At 58.0% G+C, this 17,735-nt stretch overlaps 1 protein-coding gene across 1 annotated transcript; it reads left to right on the forward strand.

The window, feature by feature from the left end:
* The first annotated feature begins 312 nt into the window (after positions 1-312).
* On the forward strand, positions 313-14,009 carry ITIH3 (inter-alpha-trypsin inhibitor heavy chain 3). The gene is made up of 22 exons (XM_045992131.1): positions 313-439; positions 1,066-1,086; positions 2,407-2,573; positions 2,664-2,768; positions 3,046-3,208; positions 3,623-3,736; positions 4,478-4,603; positions 4,895-5,011; positions 5,245-5,413; positions 6,008-6,133; positions 6,378-6,559; positions 8,001-8,186; positions 8,350-8,489; positions 9,194-9,348; positions 10,036-10,053; positions 11,081-11,104; positions 11,389-11,424; positions 11,573-11,686; positions 12,077-12,281; positions 12,968-13,140; positions 13,349-13,460; positions 13,762-14,009. The coding sequence occupies exons 1-22, from the start codon at positions 347-349 to the stop codon at positions 13,889-13,891; spliced, it is 2,676 nt and encodes an 891-aa protein (XP_045848087.1). The 5' UTR covers positions 313-346; the 3' UTR covers positions 13,892-14,009.
* The last annotated feature ends 3,726 nt before the right edge of the window (positions 14,010-17,735 follow it).

Here is a 17,735-nt window from a genome sequence, read left to right on the forward strand (position 1 = left end):
ATGCCAGCGGTGCAGGTAACAGGCAACAGTGCTGAGACGCCATTGGCTTTCAGTGTGATTCCACGCCCTGTGAACCCACACCCAGGGAGCCCCGGCCCATGAGCCAACGCGCAGCAGTCTGCTTTCCCCTGGAGCCTCCATGTCCCAACGCTGTTGACTGTTGACAGTCTCTGTGGGCCCCCTTGGCACAGGCGGATCCAGGGCCCGTCACTCCACCCACGCCCCAGTTCCCCAGGGAGCCCCCCACCTCCCGCTCTTCCCGCCTGACACTGCAGGTCACTGACCTCACTTGGAAAACACCAGGCTCACCATATAAGGAGCGCAAGCCAGGCCTGCGTGCTCAGCCATGGCGTCTGCGTGGAGGCCCTGCCTGGTCTTGGCCCTGTTCTCTGGCCTGGCAGCCTCTGGCTTCCCAAGAATCCCCTCCCGGCCCCTGGGGGTAAGTCTGTCCCATCTTTGCCATCTGAGCCTGTCACATGGGCAGAAGCAACAGGATGGACCGTCATCTATGGAGGGAGAGGAGGAGGCAGGAGGCTAGGCAGTGAGCTGTAGGGGACAAGGCTGGGTATTGAGCTCTTAAATCTCTCTTGGCCTCCGTTTCCCCATCTATCAAATGGGCAAGCAGCAGAAAGGGCTCACCTCACTGAGGGGCTGTGCGGGTCCACACCTGAGACAAGCGCAGAGGACTCCAGGAAGGGCTGAGCCTCGCCTCGCGGAGGTGCAGGGATGGTGGGGGTCCTCAGAGGGGAGGCCTCAGGGGTTCGAGGTCCAGGGAAAGGCAGGGTGAGTCAGGGTATGTGGGGTAGGGAGATAGCTGGTTTGGTTCTCCCAGACCTGTTCCCCTGGAAAACCTGGAGACCTGCCCTACCTGGGCCTCAGTTTCCCCATCTACTCAGAGCCCTTCCTACTCTGAAGTGGCTCTGGGAGGGTCCTATGTCCAAAGCCCCTCGAGAGGTATGTGTATGGGAGATCACTGCTGAACCCTGGCCTCAACGCAGAGCCTGCTCTCAGGCCATAGTGGCCTTGGCCTTGGACTGATTCCTGTGTTTGTCTTTGTTGTTGCAGAAACGGAGCCTCCCGGAAGGGGTGAGAACTTTCACCGGGCATGGGGTGGGGTGCGGCGGGGCAGAATGGAGCTGGTTGCCCAATAGCAGAAGGGGTGGGCCGTAATAAAAGGTCCCTCCCAGTCGGCAGACAGCTCCCAGCCCCTGCCCTGGCAGACCCCATGCCACTCAAGACCCCTGGGAAGCAGTGCCACAGAAGCGCGCTCTCGGACCTCCCTGGAAACAGCCCAGGACCGCTCTTCCACCAGCCCGGCCTCCTATAAACACTTACCCAGCTCTTGATGGTACCAGGCCCTGTGTGCAGGGGACACACAGCCTCATGAAGCATCTTCACATCTTGCTCAAGCCAGATGTCTCCCTAGACCTTCCCTCAGTCCACCAGCCCCACTGGAGAGAAGGTGTTGGGACACGAAGGCCCTCCCCACACAGTCCCCTTGGCATGGGAAATAAGTGCCCATCTGGGGACAGAATCAAGCAATTACCACAGGAGAGGAGGAGGGCTGGGGTGCATGTGAACGTGATTTCTTTCCAAGTGGAGGTGGGCAGGAAGAGCTGGTGCAGGTGCTCCAGGGCCAGAGACACGGGGTGGCCGGAGCACAGATGATCAGAGAGATGGGACCTTCCTGGAGGACCTCGGAGCCATGGGGATGACTGTCTTGAGGGTGATGGGGAGCATAAGAGGGTTTAAGTGGGAGAACGGAAAGGGTCAGGCTTGGATTTTTATAAGACCTTCCTGGCTACAGCTAGCTGCATGTACACAGATCCAGAATTAAGGACACAGAGCAAGTGCCCTCCCTCTCCCTGTCCCCCTTCCCCCTCCTCCCCCTCTCCCTCGTCTGTTTAAGTGGGAGATGGGACAGTGTCAGACTTGACTCTCCCTCTCTCACTCTTCCTCCCCCTCTCCCTCACCCTGTTCCTCCCCCTCTCCCCCCTTCTTGGCACCAACACATGCAATACCATCCTGAAGTTCCTTCTCATGGTGCAAAACCCTTCCCTGAGTGGCTTCTTGGTGCTGAGCTCCAAGGCACACTGAGTTAAGGAGCCTGTGGGGCCAGGGAACAAGGAGAGACAAAGGCTGAATCAGACAAGGTCCCTGCTGGCCAAGGAGCCCCTGGTCTCCAAGGGGGAGAGAGGTGTTTAGAAAGGACAGAACATTCCAGAACCAGGGTGGCCGATTGAATGCAAAGATGGAGGATGACGCCCGGGCTTCAGTCACGGTGCCTGGGAAACTGGAGGGGCCACTTACCAGGCAGGGGCTCTGGGGTCTGCAGGGGGAGCCTGGGAGGACCAGCTAGGCTGAAGGCCTGGTTTCCCAAAGGTCGATCACTGTCCCCTTCTGCAGGTCGTCAATGGCATCGAGGTCTACAGCACCAAGATCAGCTGCAAGGTGACCTCCCGATTTGCTCACAATGTCGTCACCACCAGAGCTGTCAACCGTGCAGACACCGCCAAGGAGGTGTCCTTTGACGTGGAGCTGCCCAAAACGGCCTTCATCACCAACTTCACCTTGTGGGTGTCGCCATGGCTGCTGGCTCCAGGCCAGGGGGTGGGGGTGGGGAGTCTGGCTCAGCATGAGCCCCCAACTCTCCTTCCTTGTAGGACCATCGATGGTGTTACCTACCCCGGGAATGTCAAGGAGAAGGAAGTCGCCAAGAAGCAGTATGAAAAGGCTGTGTCCCAGGGCAAGACAGCCGGCTTGGTCAAGTAAGAAGATTCCCCCGCCTCACCGCCCCCCCGCCTTGGAAAGAGTGTGTGGGCTGCAGGGGCTCTCAGAGACGCAGACAGTAGCGGCCCAGGTTCCCAGTACTGTTTCATGATCACAGCATTATGTGCCCGTGATGCTTACGACATTATCCCACTTGGAAGTGGGGGCAAGCAAGTCTCAGAGAGCGGAGGGTCTCTCCATGCGGCTGGACTTGAGCCGAGGGCCCAGGCAGGCGGGCTGGTGCAGTCTGCAGGGTGGTTTTTACACCCCATTCAGGGCCTCAGGGAGGAAGCTGGAGAAATTCACAGTCTCCGTCAATGTGGCGGCGGGCAGCAAGGTCACCTTCGAGCTAACCTACGAGGAGCTGCTGAAGAGGCACAAGGGCAAATATGAGATGTTCCTGAAGGTCCAGCCCAAGCAGCTGGTCAAGCACTTTGAGGTAATCAACCACCCTGCAGGCCGTGCTGAAAGGACAAGGGTGAACGTGCAGGTGTGCGGGGAGGGGGGAGGGCTGCGGGGAAGGGCGCTGGGACAGAGCACTGAGCAGGGTTGAGAATGCAGAGGTCCAGTCCCACCAGGGCTGCGGAGTGTCCGAGCTGAAAGCCAAAGGAAATGCCTTAGTGCTGCGGTGCAGGGCACTAGATGGCAGGTGGTGGGAGAGACTTGGGGTCACCGAGCTGTCTACAAGCCTTTGAGGTCCTTTTCTTGGTGGGAGACACGAGGCTTCGCCATCAGGAGTTATCGGGAGGCTGTCCCTGCTCCCTCACTGACCCTCTCCATCCCCTTGGCCTTGTCCTGGAGGCTGGCCTCTGTGCTGTCGCCGAGTGACCTCTCCTCCTCTTGCACGTTCCAGATTGAGGCAGACATCTACGAGCCCCAGGGCATCAGCTCGCTGGATGCTGAGGCCTCGTTCATCACCAATGACCTCCTGGGCAGCGCCCTCACCAAGTCCTTCTCAGGGAAAAAGGTGGTGTTCTCAGGCCTGGGGGGAGGACAGGGGCAGGAACCCCGACACTAAAGGGATAAGCGTGAAGCCCACGGCTTGGCTGAGAAGGGGGAGGGGGGGACTCACCGCCATCACTTCTCCCTGGCCACCCAGGTTGGGGGTGAGGGTGCTGGAGGCCAGGGCTAGTGCTGTTGTGATCTGGGGTCCCAGCTGCCTTGAGGATGGGGGACAGGGGACTCATTCATAAGGCCCAGTCTCATTCTACCTTGGGAAGTAGTCGGTGCAATTTATTGTCTATGTTACAGAAAAGGACACTGAGGCCAGAGGGCATCATTTAGATCAGCTGACTGCCCTGAGGGGTGACAGATGAAAGGAAATCTCTAGGTGCTGATGGTTGGCTCCGGTTCCCAAGAACCTCAGCCATTCCAGGGGCCTTTTTCATCATGGGCAGTGAATAAATAAATGTCACCTGAATAGCAAACCTTAGTCATTCAGGAATTCCCAGTCAACGCCCGAGGAGCATGTGCTGGAAGGGCTGGTGGTTTCTGCAGGGCAGTGAGTTCGCCCTGGGCCCCCCCACCTCCCTCCCGAGGTGCTCAGGAAGGCCAAAGCGTTCTGGACAGCAGCTGGACTGCACAGGCGCCCGCCCCCCAGCTGCTGCCTTTGGGCTCCTCCTGTGGGGGTTCTGTCTCCCTCCCCAGGGAAGCACAAGGTCCACAGGCCCCGGCCAAGCTGAGCGAGGCCCTCTGTCACCTCCCCCAGGGCCGCGTGTCCTTCAAGCCCAGCATGGACCAGCAGCGTTCGTGCCCAACCTGCACAGACTCCCTGATCAACGGGGATTTTATCATCACCTACGACGTGAACAGGGAGTCCCCAGCCAACGTGCAGGTACCTGCCTGGCAGCCCTGCTGGGCTGACTGGTCCTCTGTCCCCCGAGGCGGTGGGAGCTGGCACAGGAGGGGCTGCAGTGGCGTCTCGTGCCCAGATCCGCAGTCCTCAGCCCAAGGCCAAGTTTCCTGCGCGGCCTGGGGATGACAGACGGTCCAGAGCCTTCGTGCGGCACCCCACGGTGGATGTGTGCAAGGACCGTTGTTTTCTGGAGCTGGTAAATGTCTGGCTTCTGTTTGCAAGAGTCGCCAAGGGCATGTGGCCTCCTGTCTCTCTCTCTCCCCTTCCCAGATAGTCAACGGCTACTTCGTGCACTTCTTTGCACCTCAAGGCCTGCCGGTGGTGCCCAAGAGCGTGGTCTTCGTCATCGACGTCAGCGGCTCCATGCACGGTCGGAAAATGGAGCAGGTATTTGCCTCACTGTGGGGGTCGGGGGTGGGGACAGAGTTGTCTGTGAGGGGACAGAGCTGATGTTTCCCGTGTTAAGAGGAAGGAGGGGACAGACAGGATTTAAAGAAAGGGCACAGAGCGTTACAAAGAGCCCAGGCCCCCCGCGCCAGCGGGGCTGGGAGGACAGGCAGCTGGCTGGCCGCCGGCCGCTCCCTCCCAGCCTCTTGTCTGTGGCTCTCTCTCCTTCCCAGACCAAGGACGCCCTCCTCAAGATCCTGGGTGATATGAAGCAGGAGGACTACCTGAACTTCATTCTGTTCAGTGGGGATGTGACCACCTGGAAAGACAACTTAGTTCAAGCCACTCCCGAGAACATCGAGGAGGCCAGGACATTTGTGAAGAATATTCGCGATCAAGGAAGTAAGATGGGAGGGAAGAGCCGACAGGTCCTACCTCGCCCCTTGGCCTCAGCCGTCCGCCTCCTTCGTGCTTTGGGGCGGAGACTCCGCTGGGCTAAGCCCTGCAGAGCCTAGCTGGGGGTAGAGATGGGAGTGAGGGCGTGGGTCTCAGGCGTGATAGTGGGGTGTCTTCTTTGTGGGGTTGGGGAGGCCCCTCTTCCTTTCTCTAACCCGTGATGCTGGCACCCTGCTAGTCCCAGCAAGATGACGCCGTGGACAGCCTTCATCCTGGGCTGTCTTAGGGAGAATGACAAGTGACGTCACTATGGCTCCCCTCTTCTCCCAGGAAGCAGGCCTGGGAGTCCATCTGACAGTTTTCCAAACTGCTTTCACACCCACCTTCCGGCAGCCCCATGAGGCTGGTCCTTTGTCCGCATTGAAAGAATGAGTCATTCAGCCCCCACTCGCTGAGTCACTCAGCCAATACCAACGGAGCACCGCCATGCATTGGCCAACAGCACCCTTGGGTCCAAGAGTGGGGCCTGCTGTCCCGACCTCCTCCACCTGGGTCCCCCGAGGACACTGTCTCACGGCGCTGTCCGTGTCTGTGTGCCAGTGACCAACATCAACGATGCGCTGCTGAGGGCCATCAGCATGCTGGACAAGGCCCGGGAGGAGCACAGGGTCCCAGAGAGGAGCACCTCCATGGTCATCATGCTGACGGATGGGGACGCCAACGCTGGTGAGGCGGGCGGCTCCGGAGCCGGCGTGTGGCGAGATCTCGGGTGGCTCTCCCAGTGGCCCGGGAGCCCTTCAAAGGCGGTGTCCTGTCTCCCCCTGCCGAGGACTACCCCCCTGCCCCGACACGGGCTTGTGACAGTGACCCCACCAGCTCTGCATGGGCAGGAGTCTGATACCTCCAGGCAGAGCTGAGCCAGCTCGCTGCTGGGCTGTGGTTGGAGTGCGAACACCACTTTCTCCTGCAGGGGAAAGCAGACCTGAAAAAATCCAAGAGAATGTACGCAACGCCATTGGGGGCAAGTTCCCCTTGTATAACCTGGGCTTTGGCAACAATCTGAATTACAACTTCCTGGAGAACATGGCTCTGGAGAACCATGGGCTGGCCCGGCGCATTTATGAGGATTCCGATGCCAACCTGCAGTTGCAGGTATGCCTTGTCTTGCATACCTCCAGGGGTGGGGAGCTCATTACCTCTTCAGGCAGCTGTTCCACTGAGTGACACATTTACTTGTTAGAAAGTGCCTCCTCTTGGGCTCACATGGACCTCTAGCTACTTCTTAGCCATCAGTAGTGGTCGATTTTGTCCTCGGGCTACACACAATAGACCTGCTTCCTCCATGGGATGGCCAGACCAAACAGGGGGTCGAATATGAATGTCCGATAAACTGAACAATTCTGTAGTGTAAGCATGCCCTCAGGGCGGCCTGGTGTGCTGTGTATTTGCTCGGCTGCTGCAACAAGGTACCACGGAGGGGGGCTCCCACCACAGAAATGGACTGTGTCGCTGTTCTAGAGGCTACAAGTCCGAGATCCAGGTGTGACAGGGCTGCTCCTCTCCAGGGGCTGTGAAGGCAGGGTCTGCTCCAGGCGTCTCTCCTTGGCTCGTGGATGGCCACCTTCTCCCTGTCCCTCCGCATCATCGGCCCTGTGTGGGTGTCTGTCTCTGGGCCCGAACTGCTCCCTGTTCAGAAGGACACCAGATATATTGACTGGGACCTGCTCCAAAGGCATTTTTTTTTTACTTTTATTTTATTTTTTTTAATATTTAATTTATTTATTTGACAGACAGAGATCACAAGTAGGCAGAGAGGCAGGCAGAGAGAGAGGAGGGAAGCAGGCTCCCTGCTGAGCAGAGAGCCTGATGTAGGGCTTGATCCCAGGACCCTGAGATCATGACCTGAGCTGAAGGCAGAGGCTTAATCCACTGAGCCACCCAGGCGCCCCTCAGAGGTCTCATTTTAACTCAATTACCTCTGTAACCTCCCTAATCCCAAAAAAGGTCACATCTTGAGATCCTGCGGGAAAGGATCTTAACATATGGACTTTGGGGAAATGCAATTCATCCCCTAACAGACATACTTCCACTAAAACTGAATTTGTTGTCTACCTGATATTTAAATTCAACGGCACGTCCTGGGTTTTCAATAGCTAAGTTTGCTGACCCTATCCTCCCCCGGGTCTACACCTCTGCAGTAGACTGACCCCTCATGCCTTTGCCTCGTCTCTCTTGACCCTTGTGCTCACGCCCATGTCACCTCCTCTTGTCAGCTTCTCCTCCTCTGCTTTCTCTTTCTTACTTTCTTTCCAGCAAAAGTTCTCAAGTACTTTCTATGTGCCAAGAACTCTGTGCTTACCTTTCTGTTCTTCCCAGGCTGTTCCTAGTGGGTGGAGGTGGGTGGGGGGTCAGGGGAGTCTCCCACAAACTGAAGGGCACAGTCAGGGCCACAGGGAAGTGAAGATCAAGACCCGGAACCGGCTCAGCCTGGGGGATCGACACATGGGGAGGCAGCAGGGGGGACCTGACCAGCCTGTCTGCTCCATGCCCACCCTTTGACTTGAGATGACCAGGTCCCCGTCCTGGACTCCAGGGTTTCTACGAGGAGGTGGCCAACCCGCTGCTGACAGGCGTGGAGGTAGAGTACCCTGAGAACGCCATCCAGGACCGCACCCAGAACGCGTACCAGCACTTCTACGACGGCTCGGAGATTGTGGTGGCTGGGCGCCTGCTGGACGAGGACATGAACAACTTTAAGGCGGACGTTAGGGGCCACGGGGTGAGCTGGGCCAGGGCTGGAACGTGTGCTGTGGATGGGGGATCAGCACTGATGGGGCTCTGGCCTCCTGGCTGACGGTCCAGCAGTGGTAGCCCTCGAAATGGGGCCACCTAGTCCAGGCCTCCAGCCCGCAAGCCTCTGGCCTCTTCTCACCCCCGTTCAGGCCACCAATGATCTGACCTTCACAGAGGAGGTGGACATGAAGGAAATGGAAAAGGCTCTGAAGGAACAGGACTACGTTTTTGGGAACTACATCGAGCGGCTCTGGGCCTACCTCACCATTGAGCAGCTGTTGGAGAAGCGGTGATGCCGATGACCCCTCCCATAGCCAGACCCCACCCCTGCGCCCCCGACACTGCCCCACACCCTACCTGTGCTTGCCCCTGTGCTGGCTGTGCTCTGGGGGAGCCCAAGAGGAAGAAGCCGCAGCCACTCCCCAGAATGTGCCCCTCCACGTGCGGTCCCAGCTGCCTTCCCCTCTTCTCAGCCCAGCCTCACGGGATGGTTTCCCCAGGGCAGAGCCCAGCCTGACATCTGGGCCTCAGCACTCTGTAGCCCACAGCCAGTGTGGGCCCACAAGGATGGGGAGGCTGAACACAAATGAAGGCTGGGACCTTGCCCTCAGCCCCCAGAAGGCAGAGCTTGGGCCCATTGGAGAGCACCTGTCAGCCTTCCTTTCGGGAGCATGGGCCTATAAAGTCCCTGGAGCAGGGGCTGGGATGGGCTGAGCGCTCAGCACAGGAACACTGTCATGAATGATTGTTGTGATGCCATTTCAAGCTTCTTCTATCTTATAGTGGGGAAACTGAGGCCTGGCCTCAGACACAGGCTGTCTGTCTGTCCCAAGAAGCTGGTGAACGAGTCTTTTCTGAGCACTGGAGGGTTCTACCCTGGGATAAGGCTCTCCCGGGCTGCCTCTGGGGCTCTTGGCCTGGTTCTGGGAGCCAGAGCAGAGGAGGTCAGGCGGGGAACTGTTCTCCGGCTGACACTCCTGTCCCTCCCCACAGCAAGAATGCCCATGGCGAGGAGAAGGAGAACCTCACTGCCCAGGCCCTGGACCTGTCCCTCAAGTACCACTTTGTGACTCCACTGACCTCCATGGTGGTGACCAAGCCCGAGGACAACGAAGACCAGACTGCCATCGCTGACAAGCCTGGAGAAGGTGGGCATGGAGAGTACAGGCCAGAACTCGCAGGCCTTCCAGACCCAGGGACTTGGGTGCCTAGAAGAGGAACAAACCAGGCTGGCGAGAACCAGCCCTGCTCCAGAAGGGCAGGTCCAGGGGGCGTAGAAGGAAACCTGGCTGAGGTTTGGGGAGGATGCTGTGGAGGGAGTGAAGCCATCAGCATGGACAGTGCGTGGGGGGGGTGAACAGAGAGGCCGCTGCATCTCTAAAGGGGTATGAGTCAAGGCACACCTTGCCCAGGGTGATTTCAAGGAAAGAGGCTTTGGCTGAAGCATAGAGGTGCTCAGTTAGACAGGAAGAACTTCCAGCTTGAAAGTTAGGCCCAAAGCACGTGCCTGGGGATTGTGAGAGGAAAAGGCCTCGAGTGCTGGAGGCTTGACAGGCCTGCTCAACCAGACTCGAAGAGGGGACTCCTAAGTGCCCTGTACCTACCTGGGTGTGAGGATGGGGGTTTGGCTGGGGGAGACACAGGAGGCAAAGATCTGGTCCAGGCCAGATCCCTGGCCTCCAGGAGCTCCTGGCTCCAGGCGATAATGCCCTTGGGGATGGGGAGGAGTTGTCTGCTGGGAGGCCCACAGCCTGGGGCGGGCAGCAAGTCGGTAGCACTGGTCGACACCAGGAGTTTGCGGATCCTAACACATTTCTCCCCTTCCTCCCGCACAGGGCCTGTGGACACAGAAGGTGAGCTTCAGCCAGCAGCTGGGCAGGTGTCCCAGGAGGGGAACAAGAGAGAACCAAGGAGGCCTTTCCAAGTGCCAAGCCCAGGGAGGGGCCCTTAGGACACCTGCACCCAGGTCCCAGTGCTGTTGCCAACCCATGAGCCACTGCGGTCTGGCCTCTCTGAGCCTCAGGAGGTCCTCGTGGGCAGTTTGGAGGTGGCTTCCTCCGACTAGCGAGGGACAATCAGCTTTCCGTGATCTGCAGAAATTAGCCCATTCTCAGGTCAGGCACTGACATTCCGTTGATTCCACAGCGACCCTCTAAAGGAGTCCTCTCATTGTTCCCGTTTTATAGCGAGGAAACGGAGGCATGGAGAGCCTACGTCTATTAGTTAGAGGACTTAGTCAGCAGGTGGGACTTCAGCCCAGGCCCATCACCAGGATTCATAGCACTTTGCACCTCTCTCGTTATCAAATCGCATCCTCGCTGCCAGTAAGCCCCTTCCCCGACCAGGCAGGGCCTCCCAGCCCCCGCTGCCGATGGCTCCACCCCCATCGACAGATAGCGCCATCTGAGCAGTGCCTCTGGCCTGGCTGCCTGCTCTGCCCTTAGCACGGGGCTGTGAGAGGCTGTCACTGGTGGGCAGACATGGGCACAGGAGTGTGCATGGGAGGGGGGAGGTTCAGACCCAAGGACAACGGACAGCTGTGAGCTTCTGGGGAGAGGGACTTCTGGGGTGTGGGATGGCTTCTGCTGTGAACATTGTTCATGACAGAGAAGCAGACGATCTCGTGGATTACATTTTAGCCACATTACATTCTGCCTCAATCTAGAAATTACAGCTGTATTTCCACCCGTCCTCGAAAGGAGTTCCCTGGGCATGCTCCCATTTCTAAAACCTACCTTAGGAGTCGCATCCCAAGCCTCCACCTGTCAGGGTTGGGGTTCCACTGGAGACTCGTGGCCCTAGGACAGGCAGAGGCATGGGGCTGGGGGAGAAGGCACCCTCTGACCCCGCTCACGCCTGCCCTTTGGTCTCCTTCCTCAGTGGCGCGCTCCATGGCTTACCTGAGTGAGTACAGACCCGTGGCCACAGCCCCTGCCCCTCCCGAAACCCCCCGCCCCCAACCTAGAGGGCACTGCCCAGAGACTAGCCCTGTGTCCCACTCCCTTCTGGAGTCTTCTTGAGTCAGCTCTCTGGAACAGGCAGACAGTTGGGGGCCTGAGGAGATGGGGGTGGCTTGAGCACCTAGGGAAGCAGGGAGGGGAGGGGCATGAACCAAACCCTGGCTGGGGGTCCTGGCGCCTCCCCCGTCCCGCTTGTTTAGCTCAGCCTCTCTCCCTCTGCGTCCGCAGCCAGCTACCAGCCTCCTCAGACACCTTACTACTACGGTGAGTGCCCCCTGCTCCTCCCAGGGTGAGACCTGGGCCCCAGGGCCCAGCGACTCCTACCTGTTAGGAATCTACCCACGGGGGCCAAGATGGGAGGGGAGGTTCCTCCTGGAACGGTGAGCCAGTCCTTTCTCTGACGCCCCTTCAGTGGACGGGGACCCCCACTTCATCATCCAAGTCCCGCAGAAAGACGATGCCATCTGCTTCAACATCGACGAAGACCCAGGCACGGTGCTGCGCCTCATTCAGGACCCTGTCACAGGTGGGGGCTGGGGCTGCGGCTGCGGCCAGTGCCTCACTCTGCCCATCAGGCGTCATCTTTATGTGTAGCTTACACCGCGAGGGGCTGTCCAGAGCCGCAGGCTCACCAAGGACCCCACTGTGTTGGAGAGATGGTCAGGGTTGAGGGTGCTCGGGGACAGCCCGTGTCTGGGAGATAGTTTTTCTGTGAACACCACTCCCGGTCCAGACCGGTCAAGTCTGCAGCATGGGCCCTCGGCCACCAGCGTAACCCAGGAGTGTCCAGACCAGAGAGGGCTGGCTCTGAAGGCCTGGTGTCACTTTGGGGACTCCATGCTGTTCCCCCTCAGCAAGGCTGGCTGGAGGACTCAGAAGGTCTCGCTGGCCCCTCACTGCCCCATCCCTCCGGCAGGCCTCACAGTTAACGGGCAGATCATTGGCGAGAAGGGAGGCAACTCTGACCCCAAGACCAGAAAGACTTACTTTGGCAAACTGGGCATTGCCAGTGCTCACATGGACTTCCGGATGGAGGTGACGCCAGAGAAGGTCACCCTATGGAACGGAGCTGCACAGAGCACCTTCAGCTGGCTGGACACGGTCACAATCTCACAGGATGGGTAAGGCCTCCCACCGGGTCTCTGAGGAGCACTTCAGGCCAAGGGTCTGAGGAGCCTTTGGGGGATCCCAGAAGATCCACAGGGTCACAGGTGAGACGGGTGGCCTCAGAGCTCAGCCCTTGCCCAGGAAAGGGTGACTGCGTGGCCTCAGCCAGGATTGGTAGCTGGCCAGTTCACAGGACAGATCTTGAGGGAAGGGCTGCACGGATGTAAGCATTAGTTGGACCTACACACTGAATACACGCTAGTCCCCATTTTCTCCTTCTCTGGCTGAGCTCGTTAACTGGAACCTTCTCAGACTGCTCAGCCTCTCTCCTCAAGTCACCCAGAGCCTAGTGGGCGGGACAGGGCTGTTACTCCCGGGGAAGTGCTGAGAGGGGCAGAACCTAGCCCAGGTCACACAGGAAGCCAGTGCCTGAGCTGAGGCTCAATCCCTGGTCTCCAGACTCCCAGGACAGCCCTGTTCCTCCTTATGGGGGAAAAAGGATCCACCTAGTAGAGGGCAGAGTCAACACACATGAGGAACCTTCTCTGAGATAGTTTCCAGAGTCTCTGAGATAGTTTGCAGAGTCTGTGTGCTCTTAGGTGCCGTGTACGGAAACGGCCCTCCCGAGACGCCCTGGATGCAGATGCCCAGTGTCATGGCCGCCGCCAGATCCACCTGCTGAGCTCCTTTTCTCTCCTAGGCTGTCCGTGACAATCAACAGGAAGAAGAACATGGTGGTCTCCTTCGGAGATGGGGTTACTTTTGTGGTCGTCCTGCACCAGGTGTGGAAGAAGCATCCTGTCCACCAGGACTTCCTGGGTTTCTACGTGGTGGACAGTCACCGGATGTCGGCACAGACGCATGGGCTGCTGGGTATGGAACATTCAAGCTTTGGATTGTTCAGGACACGTGGTAGAGGGGAGACACCCCAGAAGAGATTGTCCCAGTTGCTCCAGACTCAGCACCCAACACCCCGTCAGCCTTTGCGTCGACCCCGGAAGGCCGGTGGCCATGTTCCCTCTGGTGTTGGCAGGGGCTCACAGCGTGCAGGGGCCGACAGTGTGAATATTTTTTGTTCCAGGACAATTCTTCCATCCCTTTGACTTTGAAGTGTCTGACATCCACCCAGGCTCTGACCCCACAAAGCCAGACGCCACCATGGTGGTGAAGAACCATCGGCTGACGGTCACCAGGTGACGGGACTCCTCTGGAGAGTCCTCTCCGCCCACACCCGTGGGTCTGGCAGGCTCTCGTCTCCTGTGGGCACCTACCCTCGTTTCCCTCCAGGGTCCTGACCCCCCTATAGGCCCTTCCTAATGAGGAAAAGGCCAAACTCAGCTCCCTAGAAGGAGCTAATCATTTCATTTCCTTCTTGTCCAAAGAGTTCTAGATTCTTAGAAGAGCAACTTCACACCACTTTTCCTGCTTGAAGTCCACAAGGCTAGCAGCCGTCTGGTCCACACTGCATCACAGTGTCTCTTTCCTTTTTCCCAGGGGCTCCCAGAAAGACTACAGGAAGGATGTCAGCATCGGCACCAAGGTCGCCTGCTGGTTTGTCCACAACAACGGGGAAGGGCTGATCGATGGTGTCCACAGCGACTACATCATCCCTGAGCTGTTCTGAGCAGACGTGCCAGCTCCCGCTGAGACGGCTGGCCCAGCTCGCCTGGCACTGGGAACCGGCCCAGAGCAGGGTCTGAGGGAGGGCTGTGACAATAAAGCCCAAGGGGACACTGCCACCAGCCTCTGCATGCCTCTGTGAGCCCCTGCTCCAGGAGCAGACCATTAGGCCCCGAGGGAGCTCCAAGAAGGGGCTGGGTGCTAGGAAAGTAACTCTCTGGGCCTCTCCTCTAATGCCAGTGAAAGATGGGGTGGATTGGGACGGTGCTTTGCAGAGCCAAATGTCTGACGGTTTGGGAAGGAAAAAACCAAGAACTGACTCTGGTGCAAAGGGGCTCTGAGAAGTCGAGAAGGGTTGAGTGCTTCCCAGAGTGCAGGAGGGTAATAAGGAAAGTCAGGGGTCATGGCTCAGTGGCTCCTATCAGGCCCCCCAGGCCCGAAGCTCTTTCTATGATGCGGAAGAGGAGTGCTCTGGAGCAGACGGAGCCAACAGCTCATGATGGTGTCATTTATCCCTCCATCTTCCCACTATCTGGTCAGCCACCCCCACCATCCACCAGGAGCCCCCATCCACTAGCTATCCACACCCCTCACCCATCCACTAGCCGGCCAGCCCCCCACCATCCATTAGCCACCCCGCATCCACTAGCTACTCACCCCCCTCATGCATCCACCAGCCAACCCCCACCCACTAGCTAACCAGCCAGCCAGCCAGCCAGCAGATAAACCCAGCATTCTGATTCTGGGCCAGAATCTGGAGGCACACAGCCCCCAGTAACCCGGTTCCTCTTTGCATGGGTGCCCCACGTTCTCTGGCAGCTAGGCTGGGAATCCCTTCGATCTCCAATCTCCACTCATGGTCACCACGACACCCCCACAGTAAGTCCTGGGTGGGGGGCCAGGGGTCAGAGAGTCCCAGAGGTGGGGCTCTGAGGGGTCTGTCAGGACAACCCTCTCCCACCAGGACAACTGCCACACCCCCTCCTGCGTCTCCCTGCTTCCACAGAGTGATTTTGTAGAGCAGAATTAACCGTCAGTCTTTGCCTAAAACCCTCTAAATGACACTTCCCACCCACTGATCTTGGAACAAAGGCCAAAGTCCTACCTATGGTCTCTCTCATGTCACCAACCCCACACACCAGGTGTTTCCCTCACTTTCGGGGTTCCAGTCACACAGACTGCTTCCAGTTCTGCAAACCTAACCCCTCCTGCCCCAGATCCTTTGGCTTTGCTGTTCTCTCTGCCCGAGGGGCTCTGGGCGCACTGTGCGGAGGGCACCCGGGGTAGGAAGCTGCGGGCAGCTTTGTTTGATAGCAGAGCACGGCCACAAACTCCTGGTTGTGGAATGTGGTTGGGAATGGCCACAAATGCCAGCGGGGATGGGGGTGGGATCTGACGATGGGTCACCAGGACGTTCCCCTCCCTCCCACTCCAGGGGCTCATCTGCCTGAGCCAGAACAGGGTTCCCCAGGACCAGGGGGCCTGGAGGAGGGTCCTGGGGAGGCTGGTCCAGGAGAATACATATGTGGCCAGGCCCTGCCACCCATTTGGTCTCAGGTGGACTGAGGAACACGTAACTTTAAACCAGTCAGTTTTCACTCCTGTAAAATGGGGAGAAAGAGCTTGCCAGAGGGTGGGAAGACATCCTGATCATGATGTTTCTGATCCTCTTGAGGTGTCTGTCTTTGTCCCATACCCCAGCTAGCCCCCCAGCCCCAGTGAGTTGGGAGAAAGGCAGGAGGAAGTCCCCAGGCAAAATTCTGCCCCTTCTCCCCAGTACACAGTCTGGGAGGCCCTCCGTGCAGGCAAAAATCCGGCGGACTGTGTCCTCTCCCCAGTCCCACAACACCCTGGCTATGCCTGTCCCTGCTTACAGCCTCTGATGCCTCCCTCAGCTTTCAGGAGAGAAGCCATACTCTATGGCGAGGTGCACACAGCCAGGGCTGGGCTGGTCCAGCTTCTCCTCCTCTCTGGCGTCCACTTCCAACTGACCCCGTGGCACTACTCTCCTCCACCTTCCCTGAATTCAATGCACAGTGTTTTGGGCTCTAGGTCTAGTGTCCTTGCCCTCCATTTCCACTGGACTAATCTCTTTATTCTTCAAAACGCAACCCCAACCATGCCACTTCCAGGAAGCCTTCCCTGATATTCCCCAGGTTGGACAAAATGTCTTTCTGTGGGCTCTTTGTTCTCTGAGCGGCAGCTCTTGAAATAGACACCGTGTCTCCTGTGGTACCCAATGTACCTGCCACTCCCAGCCCAGGGGCTGGCCTAAGTGTGGAGCTGGAAAGCACTCAGGGAACAAAACAGTGAAGGGCACGGAGCTCCCTTCAACTGCTCACAGAGAACACCCGTTCTGCAAGTACTGCTGGGCCAGAAAGTCACCCATGACCCCTCCGCTGGTGTGCCAGTTCCACAGCCCAGCCCAGGCAAAGGGGTCCCAGAGTGGGGAGCTTGGGGTGGGCATGCATCTCATTGCAGGATGTTAGCACTAGCCCCACAGCAAGTCAGCAAGCAGCCCTGAGGCTGCTCCATTGTCTCTGGGCGCTGGCCTGAGCCCCTCTGAGCAGCCTTGACAAGGTGATTCAACCCCTGACCCCGGCCCACCGACCAGGCTGGATGGGGAGGCAGCAGGGCGGCGGAGGGTCCCCTGCTGCTGGAGACCCCTCTCACTGGCCTCTCCGCGGACCCTTCTAGCTAGAGTCACTCTGCAAACATTCTGTGAAGCCCTACAGCTGAGAAAAGAATGTTTTCCCTGGTGATCTAGTTTGCTTCCTCCCAGCGAGCTGCCGAGCTCGTTTCCTGCTTCACCCTGGCTGCCAGGACACCTGGAGTGCACGCAGGGGTCTGCGGCTCCCTGCCCGGCCCTGGTGCCTCTGATCCAACTCTCTCCCCTGCTTGGCTCTCCTCTTTGATCTCAGCCTCCTGGTTTTTGTTTTGTTCTCTTGATGCTTTTTATCTGTAAGCCAAAGACACGTGTCATTTTAAAAGAAGTAGGTAGAGTCATGTCAATGGTTGTTTAAGTATGCTTTGTCTATGCAGGGGTTGGGGGCCCTCTCTGGGGTGCCTAACCCTGGGGCACGGATGGCAGAGCAGACCCTGGGCAGCCTGGGATCCTGGAGAACCCCCATGAGATTGGAGGCTACTGGGGACAGACCCTGGCTTCTTTCCTGGGGCCGAGGCCTTCCCTCTGTATCGTCTCTGCCGGGACCGACCTCTCAACAGGGCAGTGAGCAGACAGGCTTGAGCCTGAGCACAGGGGTGGAAATCAGACTGTGTCATGCAAATCGTGTCACCAAGGGACTCTGGAGCTTGCTGAGAACCTCGGGGAGTTGGCCTCTAAAGAATTTCTGCCCAGTTTGTGCCCACCTGGGGACATGTGTTTCTAACCAGAACTTCTTGCACGCTTCTTTTTTTTTTTTCGTCAAAACCTGTTTCCACAGACTGAGTGACCATAAGGCTTAAGACTAAACCTTTGTTCCCAGAGTATGTTCTCCTGTCCTAGGCCCCCAGCCAGGTGCTGGAGCAATATTTTATTTTATTTTATTTATACTTATTTAAATTCAACTAGCCAACACAGAGTGGCCTCGTTAGTGTTCGATGTGGTGTTTCATAACTCATTAGCTGTGTATAACCCACAGTGCAGGGCAAGATTTTAAATGAGTGGCTGAATCTCTAAATTGTAGTTTCTCTGCTTGTAAAATGAAGAGATTGCACTGAAAGTTCGCCGTGGGGCTTACTGGTCACAGGCCTTTGAGGGGCTCACGGTAGAAGATTCTAAGATTCTAAGATTCTAATTCGAATGTGGGATTTAGCCAGAGGCAAGCAGAGATGCTCACTGCCTGGGC

This window comes from Meles meles, chromosome 20, assembly GCF_922984935.1.
Source record: "Meles meles chromosome 20, mMelMel3.1 paternal haplotype, whole genome shotgun sequence".
Lineage (NCBI taxonomy): Eukaryota > Metazoa > Chordata > Mammalia > Carnivora > Mustelidae > Meles > Meles meles.

What these genes read in the sequence shown, in the direction of transcription:
- ITIH3 (XM_045992131.1), top strand. Translation starts at nt 347, where the DNA reads ATGGCGTCTGCGTGGAGGCCCTGCCTGGTCTTGGCCCTGTTCTCTGGC. An exon ending in AACGGAGCCTCCCGGAAGGG is followed by an intron (nt 1,087 to 2,406) that starts GTGAGAACTTTC and finishes CCCCTTCTGCAG; the next exon opens with GTCGTCAATGGCATCGAGGT. An exon ending in AGTCCTTCTCAGGGAAAAAG is followed by an intron (nt 3,737 to 4,477) that starts GTGGTGTTCTCA and finishes CACCTCCCCCAG; the next exon opens with GGCCGCGTGTCCTTCAAGCC.